Source organism: Phocoena sinus, chromosome 13 (assembly GCF_008692025.1).
Source record: "Phocoena sinus isolate mPhoSin1 chromosome 13, mPhoSin1.pri, whole genome shotgun sequence".
NCBI classification, from domain to species: Eukaryota; Metazoa; Chordata; class Mammalia; order Artiodactyla; family Phocoenidae; genus Phocoena; species Phocoena sinus.
The window spans coordinates 76,899,493-76,919,469 of NC_045775.1; the positions used below are offsets into that span (position 1 = coordinate 76,899,493).

At 46.0% G+C, this 19,977-nt stretch overlaps 1 protein-coding gene across 5 annotated transcripts in view; it reads right to left on the reverse strand.

Annotated features, from left to right (window-relative positions):
- Window positions 1–19,641, reverse strand: part of REEP1 (receptor accessory protein 1) — a 126,493-nt gene extending 106,852 nt beyond the window's left edge. For 2 of the 5 annotated variants that reach the window (XM_032652760.1, XM_032652761.1), the window contains exon 1: window positions 19,393–19,639. In XM_032652760.1, coding sequence (XP_032508651.1) covers window positions 19,393–19,424 — 32 coding nt within the window. In that variant the 5' untranslated portion in view covers window positions 19,425–19,639. Of the gene's footprint in view, window positions 1–19,392 lie in introns of all 5 variants that reach the window. The other 3 variants (XM_032652759.1, XM_032652763.1, XM_032652762.1) reach the window with 3 other exon arrangements.
- Between the last annotated feature and the right edge of the window lie 336 nt (window positions 19,642–19,977).

Consider the following 19,977-nt stretch of genomic DNA (forward strand, 5'->3'; position numbering starts at 1 on the left):
TGGGACAGCCTGACATTCTGTCCTCTTGACAGAAGGCAGTGGGAGGTGCACCTCATCATCTACACAATGTAGACACAATGGCCTGAGTCTAATCGTGAGGACAAGTCTGAGAAGTCCGGAACGTCTATATCACAGTCGGCCTAGACTCTTCATAAAGTTGGGGGGCGGGGGGTGCAGGTGCTGTTCTACGTTGATCAAAAGACACGGCAGCCAGATTCAGTGTATGAGCTTTGACTGGATCCAAATAGAAACAAGAAAAAAATAAATAAAGGATTTTTGTTTAATTGGGGTTAATTTGAGTATGGACCACATGCTGGATGAAGCTGTGGAATGAGAGTCGATTTTCTTAGGTATGGAAATGATTGTTCATTGTACAGAACAGTGAATGGTTCCCAAAGCAAGATCCACAGACTCCTCGGAGACCCCAAAACCCTTTCCAGGGGTTGCTGGGACCCTGGCAGAGGGTTCATGAGGTTGAAACAATTTTAATAACAATACTAAAACATACGCCTTTTTCACTGATGGTGTAAGAACAATAAGGGGTAAAACCGCTGCCTTTGCACGAGTCAAGGCAATGGCACTAAACTTTACCAGTAGTCATCGTATTCGTCACCATGACGCAGTAGGAAAAAAAATGCCTGTTTCATTTAAGAATGTCATTGATGATATAGCAGAAATCATCAATTTAATTAAAGCTTGACGCTGGAGTACAGGTGTTTTTAATATCTCGTGATGAAATGGGAAGCATGCATTAAGTACTGCTGCATACCAAGTATGATGACTGTCTTGAGGAAAAGCCCTTGTGCCAATTAGCCACTGTTTTTCAGGGAACAGTACAGTTACTTGAATGACTGACAAACAATGGTTATTCAGAGTTGGGTATCTGGCAAGCAGGTTTTAGGAAATGGATGAAATGAGCCCATTACTTCAAGAAAAACCAATAGTGTTTGTTGCCAATGGTAATATTCAATTTCAAGCTAAAACCAGAATTTTGGAACATTTTTATCCACTACCATGAAACTGACAGTGTCCCAACACTTAAAAGACTTTCCTGATGGGATTGATGGTGATATTAATGAATGTGAATTTTTGATATTGTATAATGAAATGTGTCAGCATTTAGAAGATCTGCATTTCACTTGGTAAACCAATAGTTTCTAAATGATCAAAGTGTGATGTTACAAATTATGCATGGATAAAAGATCCATGAATTTAAACTATGTGGAAGGAACAGAAGCCATAAAATGTGACCAGTTTTGAAACAGAACTAAATAGAATTCCTAAAATAGAATAATTGAAAATTTAAAACCAATGAATATGTTCAGCAGCTGATTAGAGACTGCTAAGGAGATAGACATGAAGAAAATTATTCATAAAGCAGCAGAGACAAAAAAAGGAATCGGAAATAAGAAATGAAGAGATACAGAAGATAGAGTAAGAACACCTAACATATACCTAATGAGAGTACCAGGAAAAGAGGAAAAAAGGAATGGACTGCAAAAGCAGTGTTGTTAACTATGAATAAATTTGAAAAATTACTAAGATGAATAAACTCCTAAACTAATATTAACTCAAGAAAACAGAGAAAATCTATAATCATTAAAGAAATCGAATAGGTAGGTTCAATTTTTCCCACAGAAAAAACACCTGTCCCTGATAATTTTACTGGTAAGGTCACGTATTTTACAGGCAAGAAAGAAATCCAATCTTACACAAACTATTCCAAGGTATAAAAAAGAGGATATATCCGCCCTCAATGTGGTTTATGAGGCTAGTATAATCTTTATACCCAAACCAGACAAGAGAGCACAGCTAATATCACTCACAAACACAGCTTTAAAAAAAAAAAAAGACTAAACTAAATATTAAAACTGAATCTTAGGTTGTTCTAAAAACAACAACAACAAAAACCCAACTTTATGACCAAATTTTGTTTATCCAGGAAGGTAAAATTGTTTAATGGCAAAACTAATTAATACAATTTGCCACTTAACAAATTAAAGGCCAAAAAAAAAAAACACCCATTATCATCTCAATGGAAGCATTAGCTAAAATACAGTATCATTCATTATAAAAACTCTCAACAAACTAGGACAAGAAGAAAACTTAGTGATAAAGTATATTTCTGAAAACCCTACAGCAAGCACAATACTTTATGGGAAAATGTTGAAGCATTCCTTTTTAAACCAGGAAAAGACAAGAAGATCTGCCTTCACCACTTTTAGTCATCTTTTACTAGAGATCTTAACCAGGACAGTAAGAGTAAGGAAAAAAAAGGAATTACTGGAAAGACACAACACTGTGCTATTCTCAGATGGCATGACTCTATCTGGAAAGCCCCAAAGGATGTATAGTGTGGCAAGGATGCATTATTCTAACAAACAGTTGGAAGGTGAAAATTTTAATAAGATACCAAATACACTGGCATCAACGAACATCAAGTAACTGGGAATAAATCTAACAAATGATGCACAAGACATTTACAGTAAAAATTATAAAATTATATTGAAAATCATTAAAGAAGATCTAAATTAATATAGACAGATGCCATGTATATATATACATATATGTATATGGATTGGAACAGTCAATATCTTAGGAACATCAGTGTTATTCCAGTCAGACTCCCAACAGACTTCTGAGTGAGTGAGTGTGTGTGTGTGTGTGTGTGTGTGTGTGTGTGTGTGTGTGTGTGTCTGTGTTGTAATATATAATTCTAGATAATTCTAAACATGTATATGGAAGAGAAAGGGCTAAGGTGCTTTTGAAGGTGGTGGGACTTGCCAGGCCAGATTCTAAGAATTTTCATAAGGTTATGGTAATTAAAACAGTGGTACTGGTACAGGGCCAGAAAAACTGTTCAATGGAAGAGAATAAAGAGCCCAGAATAGACTTACACATCCAGGGACACTGAATTTATGACAGGGCTGGACATTGCAGATGTAAAGAGAAAGGACATACTTTATAATAAACGGTGCTAGGACAATTGGTTTTCCTTATGGAAAAAAAATTCTGGAGTCCTACTTCACATCATATACCAAAATCATCTCAAAATGGATTAAGAGGGCTTCCCTGGTGGTGCCGATGCAGGGGACACGGGTTCGTGCCGCGGTCCGGGAAGATCCCACACGCCACAGAGCGGCTGGACCCGTGAGCCGTGGCCGCTGAGCCTGCACGTCCAGAGCCTGTGCTCCGCAACGGGAGAGTCCACAGCAGTGAGAGGCCCACGTACCGCAACAAAAAAAGGATTAAGAAATTAAATGTGGTGAAAATGACTCTACTACCCAAAGCAATCTATAGATTCAATGCAATCCCCATCAAACTACCACTGGCATTTTTCACAGAACTAGAACAAAAAATTTCACAATTTGTATGGAAACACAAAAGTCCCCGAATAGCCAAAGCAATCTTGAGAACGAAAAATGGAGCTGGAGGAATCAGGCTCCCTGACTTCAGACTATACTACAAAGCTACAGTAATCAAGACAGTATGGTACTGGCACAAAAACGGAAAGATAGATCAATGGAACAGGATAGAAAGCCCAGAGATAAACCCACACACATATGGTCACCTTATCTTTGATAAAGGAGGCAGGAATGTACAGTGGAGAAGGGACAGCCTCTTCAATAAGTGGTGCTGGGAAAACTGGACAGGTACATGCAAAAGTATGAGATTAGATCACTCCCTAACACCATATGCAAAAATAAGCTCAAAATGGATTAAAGACCTAAATGTAAGGCCAGAAACTATCAAACTCTTAGAGGAAAACATAGGCAGAACACCCTATGACATAAATCACAGCAAGATCCTTTTTGACCCACCTCCTAGAGAAATGGAAATAAAAGCAAAAATAAACAAATGGGACCTAATGAAACTTCAAAGCTTTTGCACAGCAAAGGAAACCATAAACAAAACCAAAAGACAACCCTCAGAATGGGAGAAAATATTTGCAAATGAAGCAACTGACAAAGGATTAATTTCCAAAATTTACAAGCAGCTCATGCAGCTCAATAACAAAAAAACAAACAACCCAATCCAAAAATGGGCAGAAGACCTAAATAGACATTTCTCCAGAGAAGATATACAGACTGCCAACAAACACATGAAAGAATGCTCAACATCATTAATCATTAGAGAAATGCAAATCAAAACTACAATGAGATATCATCTCACACCAGTCAGAATGGCCATCTTCAAAAAATCTAGAAACAATAAATGCTGGAGAGGGTGTGGAGAAAAGGGAACACTCTTGCACTGCTGGTGGGAATGTGAATTGGTTCAGCCACTATGGAGAACAGTATGGAGGTTCCTTAAAAAACTACAAATAGAACTACCATATGACCCAGCAATCCCACTACTGGGCATATACCCTAAGAAAACCAAAATTCAAAAAGAGTCACGTACCAAAATGTTCATTGCAGCTCTATTTACAATAGCCCAGAGATGGAAACAACCTAAGTGCCCATCATCGGATGAATGGATAAAGAAGGTGCAGCACATATATATAATGGAATATTACTCAGCCATAAAAAGAAACGAAATTGAGCTATTTGTAATGAGGTGGATAGACCTAGAGTCTGTCATACAGAGTGAAGTAAGTCAGAAAGAGAAAGACAAATACCGTATGCCAGCACATGTATATGGAATTTAAGAAAAAAAAAATGTCATGAAGAACCTAGGGGTAAGACAGGAATAAAGACACAGACCTACTGGAGAACGGACTTGAGGATATGGGGAGGGGGAAGGGTGAGCTGTGACAGGGCGAGAGAGAGGCATGGACATATATACACTAACAAACGTAAGGTAGATAGCTAGTGGGAAGCAGCCGCAAGGCACAGGGATATTAGCTCGGGGCTTTGGGACAGCCTGGAGGGGTGGGATGGGGAGAGTGGGAGGGAGGGAGACGCAAGAGGGACGAGATATGGGAACATATGTATATGTATAACTGATTCACTTTGTTATAAAGCAGAAACTAACACACCATTGTAAAGCAATTATACCCCAATAACGATGTTAAAAAAAAAAAAAGAAATTAAATGTGAATGAAAAAACTATAAAACTGCTAGCTAGGAGCAATACAGGGGAATAGCTTCATGATTTCAGAATAGCTTCACGATTAGGTAAGGTTTTCCTAGGACACAAAAAGTATAAACTATAAATGAAAAAAACTGATAAATCCATTGCACTAATATTCAGAACTTCTGTTTATCAAAACACACCATAAAGAAAATGAAAAAATAAACCAGGGACTGGGAGAAAACATGTGTAATGCATAGTGACAGAGGATTAGCATCTAAAGTATTTAAAGAACTCCTACAAATCAGTAAGATAAGGACAAGAGAAAAACTGGCAAGATTTGAACAGGCTCTTCACAGGAGAGAGAACATGAATGGGCAATAAACATATGAAAAGATGCTCAATCTCATTAGTATTCAGGGAAATGCAAATTAAAACTATAATGAGATTCCATTCTGTATCCACCAGACTGGCAAAACTTCTAAAGTGTGACAATAGCAAGTGATGGTAAAGACATGGAACAACTGAAATTGTATATGTTGCTGGAGAAAAACGATGTTGGATAGCAATTTATGATGAACAAAATGTGAAGGGGACTTGGCAGGCCAGATATCAAGAATTTTCATAAAAGTTATGGTAATTAAGACAGTGTGGTCCTGGTGCAGGGTCAGACAAATTGATTAACGGAACAGAATAAAGAGCCCAGAAACAGACCCACACGTCTACGAACCTTATGTTAGTTGGTCAAGCGAAAGATGCATATACCCTATGCCTCAGCCATTCCATTCCTAAGGAAATTTGTGCACCAGTGCGCCAGGAATCACATATCAGAATGTTCACTGCAGAAGTCTTTTCTTTTCAAGAGCAAGAGAAAAACAAGAATTAGAAAGAACCCAAATGTCTGTAAACAGTGGTATATTGATACAATGAAGGTAATGTTCTATTTCTTAAACTGGTTGGTGAGTAAAAGAGTATTCATTGTATTATTACCCATTACTGTATACCCTAACCACTTCTTTGTAATCTTTTCTACTGGTGCAATAATTAATTTTTACAAATCAAGGAGAGTCTGGAAATGGAGCCAAAATAAGATGTTAGAACATGAGAGTGTTTTGGTTTTTTTTTGCCGCACCGGTTCAAACCTGCACCCTTGGCAGTGAAAGCGAGGAGTCCTAACCACTGGACCGCCAGGGAATTCCCCCAGAGTGTTCTTTCTTTAGGCTCTTCTTAACTCCCCTCAGCTTGGTGGCAGCAGGGCCAACAGCCATGGGTTTAATGGGCTGGATAATGGTTCCCAAAGATGTCTAGGCCCTAATCCCCAGAATCTATGGATATTACCTGATATAGCAAAAGAGACTTTGCAGAGTCTCAAAATTAAGGATTTTGAGATGGGAAGATGATCCTGGATTATCTAGGTGGGCCCTAAATGTAATCACAAATGTCCTTCTAAGAGAGAGGTAGAGGAAGATATAAAGACAGAAGAGAAGGCAATGTGACCATGGAAGCACAGACTGGAGAGATGTGGCCATAAGCCAACAGCCATCAGACACTCCAAAAGCAAAACATGGATTCTCCACGGAGCTTCCAGAATGAAACACTTCGGCTAACACCTTGGTTTCAGCCCCCCAAAACTCATTTCAGACTTCAGGCCTCCAGATCTGTTAAGAGACTACATTTCTGCTTTAAGCCACTAACTCTGTGGTTCTCTCTTCCAGCAGCAATAGTAGACTAATACAGTGGATAAGGATGCTCAACTTTACCCATCTCTTTGTCCCTGATTGTATTCACGGAGCACATCCTCTCCTCTGCCTCCTCTTCTTTCTCAACATTGGCTGCCACAGTGTCTCCCAGGCAGAGATACAGCAGTGGTTTAATCTCCTTTCACACATCAGATGTACCACTTCCCCTGTGAAAGGGCTCCTCCCTACAATTTCCAACCAAAGCCAGAAACGTCGTTCACACACACCCACAAAATAACCACCCAACGGAAAGAACGCTGGCGAGGCAGGAAGGACACTGGAATCCAAGTCCAAGTTCCCCACTGACTGGCTACGTGAACTCAGAAACTTCTCAAAGATGCAACTGGAATTCATTCATCTCTCTATCCCTGGTGCCCAGTGTATGCTTGGCACAAAGCAAATGGTCAATAAATGGGCAGTTAATCAATGAATGAATCAATGAAGCAATGAATCAATAAATCTCGAACAAGGACAGAAGGCCTACCCACTGAAAAACAGAATCTTTCCAACAACTCGTATCTCTCTTCCTCCACTATAATAAGGGAAAAGATTAAAATCCTAGAGTTTCAGAGTTGGAAGGTCTTAGGGTTGGAAGCCAGGGGCTCATTGCCTCACTTTAGCACCAATTACTAGAAAACTCTTCCTTCTATCATGACAGGAGTTTGTCTTCTAATCGCCCACGAGTCCTAGTCCAAGCCTCTAACCACATAAAACAAACCTCTTTCTTCCACATCAAGACACTTTCAGAAACTGGAGACTTGGCCTCAAGTCCTGGCCTAGCCGATCACGTTACTGACCTTGATGAGTGACCTAAAACTAAACCCTCATGCCCCATCTTCCTTGTCTGTCAACAAGGGCCTGAAATCACTAACAGCCCCTCTAGCTCCAAGAAGCGGGGTGGAAAACATCACCCCCTTGGTGTTCAATCCCTCATCATTTCAAACTATCCATTGGGTTTTAAATCTTAATACTTTATTTTTTACTTTTAGAATTGCTTCTTTTCCCGTGGGCCCATTCCTCTCCCTGCTCCAGCCCGGCACCTGCTATCTTCTTGTGTGTTCTTTACTTTTTCATTTTAGAAAGATTTATTCTAAGGTCTCTGAGTATTGACAGCTACTTTATATAAATAATATACAATTAATAGAGGTATGCTATTTACCTATTTGTTTGTTTATTTCTGGAGGGCTAATCCTGCCTTGTAGTGTTTGTTAACTCCTGCTTAGGAGTGGGGTTCGTAATTTTGGAGTATGAATTCATGTGCTTTGGGGCTAATTCTGTATGATGTGTATTGAGAGCTCTTAGAGAGACTGGATTAATTTCTGTCAGATGTCCCAGGAGTAACGCTGGCCCAAGACCAAGGTTTATGTTAATCTTTCAGCTAAGGGTACGCAGACCGTGCAGAATGTGTTAAACCCCAAATCCAGATGAGGACAGGTCCATAGATGGTTTCAACTTCCCAAGGGAGATTTTCCCTCCACCAAGAACCCTGGGCCAGACAGACAAGCTTCACTGTCATCTCTCAGGGTTTGGGGGTCTATTCTTTTACTAAGGATTATGCTACAGAATTGCCCTTCAAGTCTGAACTTTACGCCAACGTTCCGCTCTGACTTAATACCCCACAGACTCAAGGCCCCTCTTTTCTCTATTGAGATATTAAAACCAAGTTAGGCCAATCCTCCAGTGTGGTATATTAAAGATGGCTGCAAACTATTTGCTATCCCACTCATGGGGACATAGTCTAATCCCCCTCTCTTCAAATCTAGGATGGCCTTAGTGACTTGTTTGGCCAATAGAATGCAGCAGAAGTATCATCCTGGGACTTCTGAGACCAGCTCATAAAAAGTCTTGCAGTTTCTATCGATGCTTCTTGGACACCCATTCTTGCAGTTCTGAGCTACCATGTAAGAAACTTGACTATCCTGAGGCCGCCATGCTGGAGAAATCACATAGGAAGACCAAATGAAGAGGGCTTGAAACACACAAAAAGAGACAGCCAGGGCTTCCCTGGTGGCGCAGTGGTCAAGAATCCTCCTGCTAATGCAGGGGACACAGGTTCAAGCTCTGGTCCGGGAAGACCCCACATGTCGCGGAGCAACTAAGCCCATGCGCCACAACTACTGAACCTGCACTCTAGAGCCTGTGAGCCACAACTACTGAGCCCACATGCCACAACTACTGAAGCCCGCGCGTCTAGAGCCCATGCTCCACAACAAGAGAAGCCACCACAATGAGAAGCCCACGCACTGCAACAAAGAGTAGCCCCCACTCGCCGCAACTAGAGAAAGCCCGCGTGCAGCAACGGAGACCCAACACAGCCAAAAATAAATAAATAAAAATAAATTTTTTTTTTTTTTTTTTTTTAAAAAGAAAGAGACAGCCAGTCTGCCACTGTCATTTGCATCATCCCAGTTGAGACCCAGACATCATGGAGCAGAAATGAGTTTTGTGTTCAGTGTCCTGTCCAACTTCCCGACCACAGAGCCAGGAGAGATGATAACAAAACATCTGTTGTTTTAAGCTAAATCTCAGGGTAGTCTGTCATGCAGCTGCTACAGTACTGGTTTACAGCCTTGCAAAATGATTCCCTCTCTGTTTTGCTTCCTGGCAAATTTACTTACTTAAAAGCTCTGCTATACTTTTAGGGGATCGCTGTTATATTTCATGCAAACTTTTTAGAAAAACGTTCAATTCAGTTTTATTAGGGAGGGGTTTCAGACTATATAGTTTTCTATACTGCCACAAATACAAATCAAATCTTTCACTTTACAGATGAGAAAACTGAGGCTTAGAGAGGTTACGTTACTTGCCATGGTCACAAATCAAGGTTCTACAAACCTAGGTTTAAGAAAGGATCTTCTAACCCCAGAGAGAATACAAAGCCATCATTCGTATACATTTTAAACATGTTCTATGAGCTTAGAACTGCTGGGAAAAACGGCTGTGAACAAGATAAAAGTCTCAAACCTCATGGAGATCAAATCCTAGTGGAGAGACAGACCAGAAACAAGCAAGCAAAAGAATTAGAAGCATAGTTTCAGGGAGGGACAAAAGCACAGAGGTGTGGGTGGGGTGTATCTTGGAGAAGGTGGTCAAAAGAGGCCTCTCCTGAATAGGTGACATGTAAGCAGAGACCTAAATGGAAAGAGGGAAAGGGCCATGCATGATCCAGGGCAGTGTGTTCAGGGCAGAGGAAACAGCAAGTGCAAAGGTTCCTGGGTGGGATAAGCTTGTCGCCTTCTAGGAACAGTGAGCATGATGGAACTGAGCGAGTGAGGGGGGAACAGTACAAGGTAAGGTCAGGGCAGTGGGCAGGGGCCAGGCCTTGCTGAGTCTTGCTGACAATGGTAAGGAGTCTGAATTTTATTCTTAGTGTGACGGGAGTTCTTTAGACAGTTTTTTTTTTTTTTTTTTTTTTTTTTTTTTTTTTTGCGGTACGCGGGCCTCTCACTATTGTGGCCTCTCCCACTGCGGAGCACAGGCTCCGGATGCGCAGGCTCAGCGGCCATGGCTCACGGGCCCAGCCACTCCGCGGCCTGTGGGATCCTCCCAGACCGGGACACGAATCCATGTCCCCTGCATCGGCAGGTGGACTCTCAACCACTGAGCCACCAGGGAAGCCCTTTTAGACAGTTTTTAAACAGCAGGGGAAAGCTAAGACCTACTTTATGGGTTTTAAAAAAAATTGGGTTTTTAAAAAATTTTTTTTCCTTTATTATATTTAATTAATTAATTTATTTATTGAAGTATAGTTGATTTACAATGTTGTGTTACTTTCTGGTGTACAGCAAAGTGATTCAGTTATACAAATATATATATTTATTCTTTTTCATATTCTTTTCCATTATGGTTTATTACAGGATATTGAATATAGTTCCCCTGGGCTATACAGTAGGTCCTTATTGTTTATCTATTTTATATTTAGTAGTTTGTATGTTAGCCCCAAACTCCTAACTTATCCGTCCCCCACCCCCTTTCCCCTTTGGTAACCATAAATTTGTTTTCTATGTAAGACCTATCTCACTTTTTTTTTTTTTTTTCTTTTTTTGGATGCACCATGCAGCTTGCAGGATCTTAGTTCCCCGACCTGGGACTGAACCCGCGCCCACAGCAGTGGAAGCGCGGAGTCCTAACCACTGGACCACCCGGGAATTCCCCTATCTTACATTGTAAACAACGCAGCATTGGAGAGATGGGAGTAGAAGCGGGGAAAGCAATTAGGAGAGTTTTGAAATGGTCCAGGAGAGCAATAATTTGGGGTTGGAACAGGGTGGTGGCAGTGGAGGTGGGAGTTGGTTGGGCAGGGAGGGTTTGAAGGTAGGGCTGAGAGGACTCACTGACACGCCTGGATTCCACAGCACACAGTGTCTGGCATGAAGCATTTACAGAGCCCACTGGGTCCTGTGGCTTCCTCAGGAGGGACATCTAGGGACCAGTGGTTCTTGGCCTCATGTGCTCATGAGAAAAAGTCCTTTCATGTTCCTGTAAACCCACCGTGAGTCCCCAGCGTGAGTCGACTGTGTTTCTCCAGCTTCTTTCTCACGGTGGGTTGTAACCCACCCTCTTGAATACAACGAGCTGCGCACCGCAATATTCTGTCTGACAGGCATTGTCTTGGCGGTTTAAACCCCAGTTGCAGCAAAACTAAATTTTACATAGATCACAGCTCGGCAGCCCACTTGTGAAAGGTTCGCAGTCGAGCGCTGGGTTGGTGGAATCCAGTTAGGCTATTCAGAACTCATACAAATCAGGGTTGGGACCTCTCGGAATCAGAGGGATGAACCACAATCCAGCACAAATGGATGACTTGGGATTGAATTCCCATTTACAGCCAATAGTGGGAATATTAGGCAAGTCCATTTCTGTTCATTTCACAGGGGAGATGATGACACCCTGAATCCTGACTCAGTGCTTCTCAAGTTTCATGGGGGGGTCTTGTCAAAATGCAGATTCCCCGGGCCTTGGGTGGGGCCCCGGATTCTGCATTCCTAACTAGCTCCCGGTGATGCTGATGTGGTTGGTGCACAGGCCACTCTTTGAATAGAGAGGTCCTGACTCATTCATGAGCCAACATACACTCATTGGGCACTTACGACCCATGAAGAGCGGAGAGGGAGACTAAGAAACAGATGTGGGAGGTAAATGCACAAACCACCACGTCACAAGGTACAAAGAGACGATGCCACACTGGGGCCCCAGGAACAGAAATCTTTCTTCAGTTAGGGGCCCCGAGGGAGGTTTCCTGGAGGAAGGTAGATGGAGGCCAACATGGAGAGTGTAATGACCGTCGTAGGGCACCTTCAAGGTCTTTATCCATGGAATAGCATGTCCTCTGCGATTGCTGATTTCTCCTCAAAATTAAGACTTCCTTTTAAAACTCAAACACAAGATAAAGAAAAGAGGTGAAAAGGAGAGTGAGAGAATTTTCTAACATGAAGAGGTAAAGGAGTGTGTTAGGACTGTCCCAGTTGCAAGAAGAAGAAAAAAAAAAAAACCCATCTTACACCAACTTCAACAAAAAAGGACACTTATAGGTTTGCAAAGCTGGTTAGGATTCATTCATTCAACATATACGGTGGTCACTGGGGCTGTTGACAGATGTTTAGTCAGACTGTAATTCTCCACCCACTTGAATTCAGGCTTGGTTACACGATTTTCTTGGGCTGATGAAACGTGAGCAGAAGTGACACGTGTCACTTCCGGTTAGAGGCACTTAAGCGTTGGTGCATGACTCTCCATCCTTCTTTCCCTGCTCCAGTGAATCCTGGTGCCTTGTGCTGCAATGATAGCGCCCTGAGACAAAGCAGCCTCGGTCGGCCTGAGCCTCCGGTGATGACAGTCAGCAGGGTGCCTCTGCCAACCCACAGCGCACAGCCAGCATAACTATGCAAGAATCCAACCTGTGTTGTCCCCAGCCCCCGGGATTTGAGAGTTGTTACCGCGGCATAGCCCAGTCCATCCTCACCACTACAATACACGCTTAACTAACACAAGCACTCTTCAAGGCCTTCATTCTAGGATATGGGGCAGATCAAGGCCTTAAACGAGGAGCTGCAGGAACCGGGGCCTGAGTCACCAGAATCAAGCCAGCTTCCGGCTCTCTGTGCCTGTATCTCATCTCTGTTTACCTCTGCTTTGTCATACTTTGCCCCTTTGGCCACCATGCCTTCTCCATGTGCCAGGCAGCCGCCAGCAGCCCCACCTTCACATCTTCACATCTGGGTCCCATAGGCAAGGCTCTCCTCTCCCAGCTTCAAATCAAGACACCCTGAGGGAGGATCCAGGGGTTCCGTTTGGGCCACAGACCCACCTCTGGACCAATCTCTGTGACCAAGGAAACGTGTCGCTAGGCCTGAGTCCCTGCCCACCTCCACGGTTGAGTGGAGGGTGATAGGATGGGGTATGTGACCAGAGGGGAATGGGAAATGCATTTTGAAGCCCAGAGTACCATCCACAGATCCCTAAAGGAGGTGGAAAGGATGTGAATGCACAAGTACATGAGAGCGGCCAAGGTAGAATGTAACTGAGCTGCGATGGGTGAAGGGCAAAGGAAAAAGGGAAAATGTGGCATATGTGTGATCACCCTAAGAGGAAAGAAGCAGACTGGAGAGCCACTGGCTGGACAGCTCCCTGTGCTGGCGTCGAGGAGGTACCTATGGCCTAGAACTGCCAGGTGACTGACAAAGCCTGGTGGGGGCAGGGCGTCAGGAAGGGATGCTAACTCGGGTAAAGGGTGTTCCTCCTGTCTACTAGTTTAGGGAAGCTTCTGAAAACTCTGACAGTGGGACAGACCTTCTGTGATCAGCAACAGGCCAAGTTTGGGAGAGCAAATACTTTAAACTTGTAATTTTTTTTTTTTTTGGCCACACCATGCGGTATGTGGGATCTTAGTTCCCCGACCAGGGATTGAACCAGCGCCCCCTGCAGCGGAAGCACGGAGTCTTAAACACTGGACCACCAAATAAGTCCTGGGGGAGCAAATACTGAGCCAACACGTGTGCCCCCGTTACCATCATCCCTGCACAAATAATTCAGGGGTCTCCTTCCCCACTGAGCCCAACTCAGCTTCATACCCCATCTCAAGACAGGTCCCAGGCAGCCTCCCATCAATTAAAAGAGATAAAACCTACTAGCCATCCTGGTCTAGGTACACATGCCATGCTTGAGGGCCTATAATACCAGATTAACTGTCAAGATTCCTTCAGACACCCCTACTGTGTGCCAGATACTTGGTCCTTTATATTTACTTTTTCTCTAAAATCAAAGGAAAGGCCCTGGGTGTGACTAAAACAACCCAGAGGGAAAACAGTGTGCTTCTATGTGAAGATGGATGGGATCTGAGAGTTCAGAACAAACCCGTATGTATGTAACTATCCATCTTCCAATCCATCAGGGCCTTCCCAAGGCCCTGAAGTGAGAGGAAAATATTCTCATGGCCCAAATGCAAACCCCCTCCTGTTGGTTCTCGGAAAAATTCCCACAGACACCAAGAATCCTGGTAACCGGCTGGGCATGTGCACAGCTCATTGTTGGCAATAAAACTGCAAAGGTAACATATACCCTGACTACTGCATGGCCAAGTCTACCCCATCCCCAAGCCTCTTGAAATCCCTTGGAAAATACACACACACACACACACACACACACACACACACACACACACGACACACATACACAACACAAAATGTCAGTCTCACTAGGTGGCTACTGAGGGTCTGACCCGCCTTCTCTCATTCTTCCCAGGGCTCTTCCGCCCCCCAGACAATATACACTACAAAGAGGATAGCTCGCTTTAGAAGGAAGGGGAAAACGGAGCCATTAATAACCAGGTGAGACCCTCACTTGTCAGCTACCATTGAAATAAGACACAGCAGGAGGAAGTGCACAAAAGCTACTTCCCAGCAGGCAGGCAGGATTAATAAACAAAGACCAGGGCAGGAGAACAGCAGCGAAATCTAGGTTTATGTCTTTCACTTCCTTGAGGATACGGTCCCTGTTTATAAATAAACACAGTGCATGTAGGCCGGCTGGGGGACTTGAGGGAAAGGAAGGGGCCCAGAGGAGCACTGGCTCTTGGAATTATTAAGACCTCCAAGATGATGCTGGCCAATAATATTGTATCATAGACCGGGAGCAGGGCCCCAGCGCAGGTGCAAGTTGCCCTTAGGATTCTGCAGGCGGGTCAGACCCGCCTGCAGAATCCTAAGGGCAACTTGCACCTGCGCTGGGGCCCTGCACTTGGACTAGAACCTAACATCTTTCCTCTCACAATTCAACTGAAACAGTCACCCAGCTCCTACCCTGTACCACACCCAGTGCCAGGAAAGAAATCATCAACTAACCTGAACCCTCCATTAACAGGATCATTTTTCTGAATTCCCCTTTTTAAAGCAGGCCCCAAAGAAAGGTAAGTTTATGTTTAAGAGTGTATGTTTTTTTCTTTTTTTTCCATTTGTGTTGCAACAGTTGAGGAACATCTTGAGGACAGCCCACATTCCTTCCAGGCTTCTCTACATGTCCATCCCTGACCCAAGGCACAGAGACTTCATGCTCGAGACAGTCCTAGGACTTAGCTAGATCTTCAGCTATCAACTCAAGACTGTTTTAAACATCAGACTCTACTTTCTGAAAGCTAACCGTTTTTAAAGATGTGCAATGTGGAAAAATGACATTTTTCAGCATAGCTGTTGGTTACTTATGAATTAGGACTCTCTTTTTCCCCATGCAGTGAGTTGGACTTTTGGTCTACTAACCCAGTAAGTGGTGGGAAGCTCTGGATTCATTTAGCCAACATCCTGGGCCTTAGCCAAAATTCTGTCCAGACACGATGAGGCAAAACCTGCTCCTTGGAATAAATGCTTCAAGATAGTGCATTCTCCCAAGAAGACACAGAGCGACCTCTGTGTGCCCGCTCCAATGCACAGTTTGAAATGCTTTCACACCTAGGCCTTGAGTTGTTTGGAAAGAAAACAAAGTTTTTTTTTTTTTTTTTTTTTTTTTTTTTGTGGTATGTGGGCCTCTCACTGTTGTGGCCTCTCCCGCTGCGGAGCACCGGCTCCGGACGCGCAGGCTCAGCGGCCATGGCTCACGGGCCCAGCCGCTCCGCGGCATGTGGGATCTTCCCGGACCGGGGCACGAACCCGTGTCCCCTGCATCGGCAGGCGGACTCTCAACCACTGCGCCACCAGGGAAGCCCAAAACAAAGTATTTTAAAGGAGGCGAGCAGGCCAGTCCTAAATGAGCTCCCATGTTCCATGCAGATATCAACCAGGTTTCAACAAGGCCAACCTTGCTACTGCACTAATATTTCTTCCTTAATTCTTCCTAAGCTAAGCCAAGGCAGTTAGGAGGAAGACAGCTGGCAAGAGAGCAGCGTCTCAAATTGGTTCCCATTCCAAGAGCTTTGCCCAGTGGGCACAAGCCTGTCCCGATGCCCACTAACCTCTGTCCCCAGGGGATAACAATGACCAGCTCCCCTGCATATCCTAGGGTCTCTGATCTCACTCAACACAACCAACCTTTACTGAGTGCACTTGAAGTGCCAGGTGCTTCAAAAGAGAGCCTTGGGAGGGGGCGAGAGGTGGGAGGCGGAAAAAAACTATCACCATTGCCCTAAAAAACGCTCACAGCCCATGGCAACACAGTCACCATCACAGCTGGCTGTCCCCAGACACCATCAGCTTGTCTTGACGCCTCTGGTTGGAAGGAAGACGCTCCCCTGACATCCTCAGAGCACAGTGGCAGGTCTTCCTTAAATGTTCTTTGATGGGACAGAGGCTTACGAAACCATGAAAAGATTGCTTATAGGAAAAGGGACCTGTGGACAAAATCATAGGACGCCACACTAGAGGTCTCGAAAGCTTGAAAGAGATCAGTTTAGGTCAAGGACAGGCAGAGGTGGAAAGGGCACTGACCCCCAAATCCAGAGCCTGTGTTCTTCACCAGCTCACCTCCTGTCCTTGGGCAAAGCACACTCTACAGTTTTACAGATGAGGGAAGGACTGGCTCGGTGGTTTTTATTAGCAGTAAAACCCATGTAGTTTCCAAATTATATTTTATATAGAACCCCAGTATATAAAACAAAGAAAAGGAATCAGGGCTGGGAACCCAGAGCCCGCCCACTCAGGCTGAGTGGCCTTCAGGGAAGCCGGTTGGAAAACTGCAGGAATAATGTCTGAAAGCCCCTTCCAGAGCCCTTACAACCTCTCTCGGAGGACGGGAGGGAACACTCATTGACTGAATGTCCTCTGTGGTACTTGGCAATTTAGAAATCATGTATCATCGAAATCTTTGCAACAGTAAAGTGAGATTAACTAGGGCTCGCGAACTAGGATCTCCCGTGATCTGAGCTGTGAACTGGGATCTGTTGGCAAGAGGCAGAACTGGGATTTGAATCAAGGGTTTTCTGACTCCAAACATGGCATTTCTACTCTTTGCTAAGAGGTTTGTGGAAATTTGGGCTGAATCGATAATTTCCTTGCAGGGTAAATATAAACATATGTGCATATACGCCTAGGGAAACACAGCTTGATGAATATACTTCTCAAAATTTTCATTAGCTATCTCTGTATGGGAATAGTGTAGATGATTTTCCATCCATGGATCTACATTTTCTAATTTCCCTATAGTGAACAGGTATGATTTACGCAAAACAGGTGCTGCTTATTAAAATGGTTTTAACAACTCACAACTGACACATGCATGTTGGGTTTCTATACGGCATTAGGGGCTGAAGGGATAGGTCCTATCTCTGACCTGTTGGAGTTGACAGTGGGAATAACAACCCCAAATCTCACAAATTCTCCCTTGGAGCACAGGGTCCTGGGCTGACCTGAGGGGCAGTTCTCACGGTCATTTAAATTCTCTGAAATGCAATTCTTCGCTTCTGGGGAGTGTGGTCGTTTTAGAAAGTAACTGCTAGTCCCTGAGACCCCACCCAAACATATGTTTCTCCCCTTCACCCCTCTTAGTTGTCTAGTATACAGGGGGTGGGTGCTAATAAAATTAAAGACGGTCACATGGACCCCAGACCAGAAACCCTGGCTGCTCAGTGTTCCAGCCCCAGCCCAGGAGGACCTATAGGGAGTGAGTCCTCCAGCCTGGCCAACTCAACTCTCTGGCCCACGCTGAGGCACCCCCACCCCCACCCCCCAGAGGCCACCTGCAAATCTGACAATCACGGCACTACTTCAGGAGAAAAAAAATACCACCCGGAAGGCAAGACAGGCCTTGATCAGGCATGAGGCGGGGCCAGCCGTGCCAGCCACTTCCCTGGGTTATCCATGCCACCTCTGCCCGCAGGAATCTTCCAAACATTTAACATGCTTCCTCTATGTACAGCACAAATCCCCAGCAGGTGGCAACAGCTGTGGAGAGGCCAGCAAGGAATGAATGACCTGGGGGCCGATAGGGACATACACTGGCCTTGGGAAGAAAGCCCATAATGGTGGCCAGGAGACAATGCTGAGAATGGCTTCAGAAGGCTACCCTGACCGGCTTCTTTGAAAATCAGGCAAGAAGGGTAGGAGATGGGAGGTGTTCCCAAACGTGGGGAGTGATGGCACACAATCAACCAGAGTCAGGAGCCCCTCTTTCTCAGACAAAGGAAAAGCCGGAATGGCACCACCAGCTCCCACACCCCAGAACAATTTCACCCCGGCTCCCCAAGCAGGTGGCAAATCTGTCCTGACTCAGGCAAGGATGGTTAGGAAAGGAGGGGAACTGGAATAGATGGCCATGTCTACCTCCAAAGGAGAACAAATCCACGAGGGAAGGAGCTCTTCAAAGGTCCACTCGGCTCTGGGGCTTGACAGAGCAAAACGCCCCCGCGCCCACCCGCAATGGCTTCACACAAGGCCTCACCCCAGATGACTCTGCGCTCTCCCGCAAGGCCTGGCTGGTGTCATCGCCACCGTCAGTGTGGCCGTCTGTCACTTGGAAATTTCCCGTGAATTCCCGGAGATGCCCGTCTCTATCTCTCCTTCAAACCCCCCGCCCAAGGAATCAGACAAGGGGACGCAGGGCGGCTACCCCAAGATTCGGATCTGTCATCCTCCGTCCCACTTGCCTAGGCCGCTGTCAATTTGAGAACCCTAAAAAGGAGGAGTATTTTTCAACCCCCTTAGGAGCCCTGCCTCCAGCTCTCCGCCCTTCTCCGCGCCGATCCCTCCAGGCAGCGCCCCAGGCTCTTCTGGGCTCTGTCATTTTCACCTGACAAAAGCGTGGCGGCTGGGCGCGGCAACGGGCGACCCCAGGCCAACATTTCTTCCCAAGGAGAGGGACACGTGTCCCCGCGGCGCACTCACTCGGGGCCTCGGCCAAGCCCACCAAGCGGGGGGAACAAAGCGGCCGGGCGCGGCTCGACGCGGACCCCAGCGAAGCTCCGTGCGCCCCCAGCCCTCGCGGCCCCGCCCGCCGGGCCCACGCGCCCGGGCCGGGCCCCGCAGGGCAGCAGCCGCGTTCTGTGCCGCCCGCTCGCCCGCGACCTCGGCACCTACTGTACCTGCTAAATTTAGCGGCCGCCGGGTATTAATAGCCGGAACGACCGGGGCGGGCGCTGCAGGGGCACGCGCAGCCCGGGGGCCGGGGGCCGGAGAAGGAGGGGAAGGAAGGAAGGGACGCGGGGAAGAAAGCCACTTACACCACCAGCCTGGAGATGATCCACGCCACCATGGCGGGGGGCGGGCGGGCGCGGCCCGGCGGCACGGCGCGTCTCGGATGCTGGCGGCTGCGGCGCTCCGAGCACGTCTGTCCGCGCACGGCCGCCGCCGCCAGACTGAACGCGCCCGCCGCCCTGCCCGGCGCTGGCGCGTCGGCGCAGCCGCGGCACGTTCCGGCGGCGGCGGCTGCCCCAGCCCCCCGGGGCACGGCGGGCCCGCGGCGATTGGGCGGCGAGCCGTTCGGGCACCAGCGGGGCCCGCCCCGCCCCGATTGTCCCGGGCCCCAGGCTGAATTCGGGAGGTTCCTCTGCGCGCCCCGGTGCCCCCGCCGCTCACAGGGGACCCTGAGGTGGTCCAGTTGGCAAGGCAGAGACCCGGGGGCCGCCCCACCATCTGTGCTCCAGTGGGGAAACTGAGGCCTGGATCTTGGGAATCTGTCTCCACCTGTTCTGATTGAGATACAGTCATCCCTCGCCCTGATACGGATACTGCGCTAGCCTAATAAGGGACTTCACTGTATCCAGATATGACCCCTCCAGTTGTCCCCCACAAGGCATTGTCTGCGT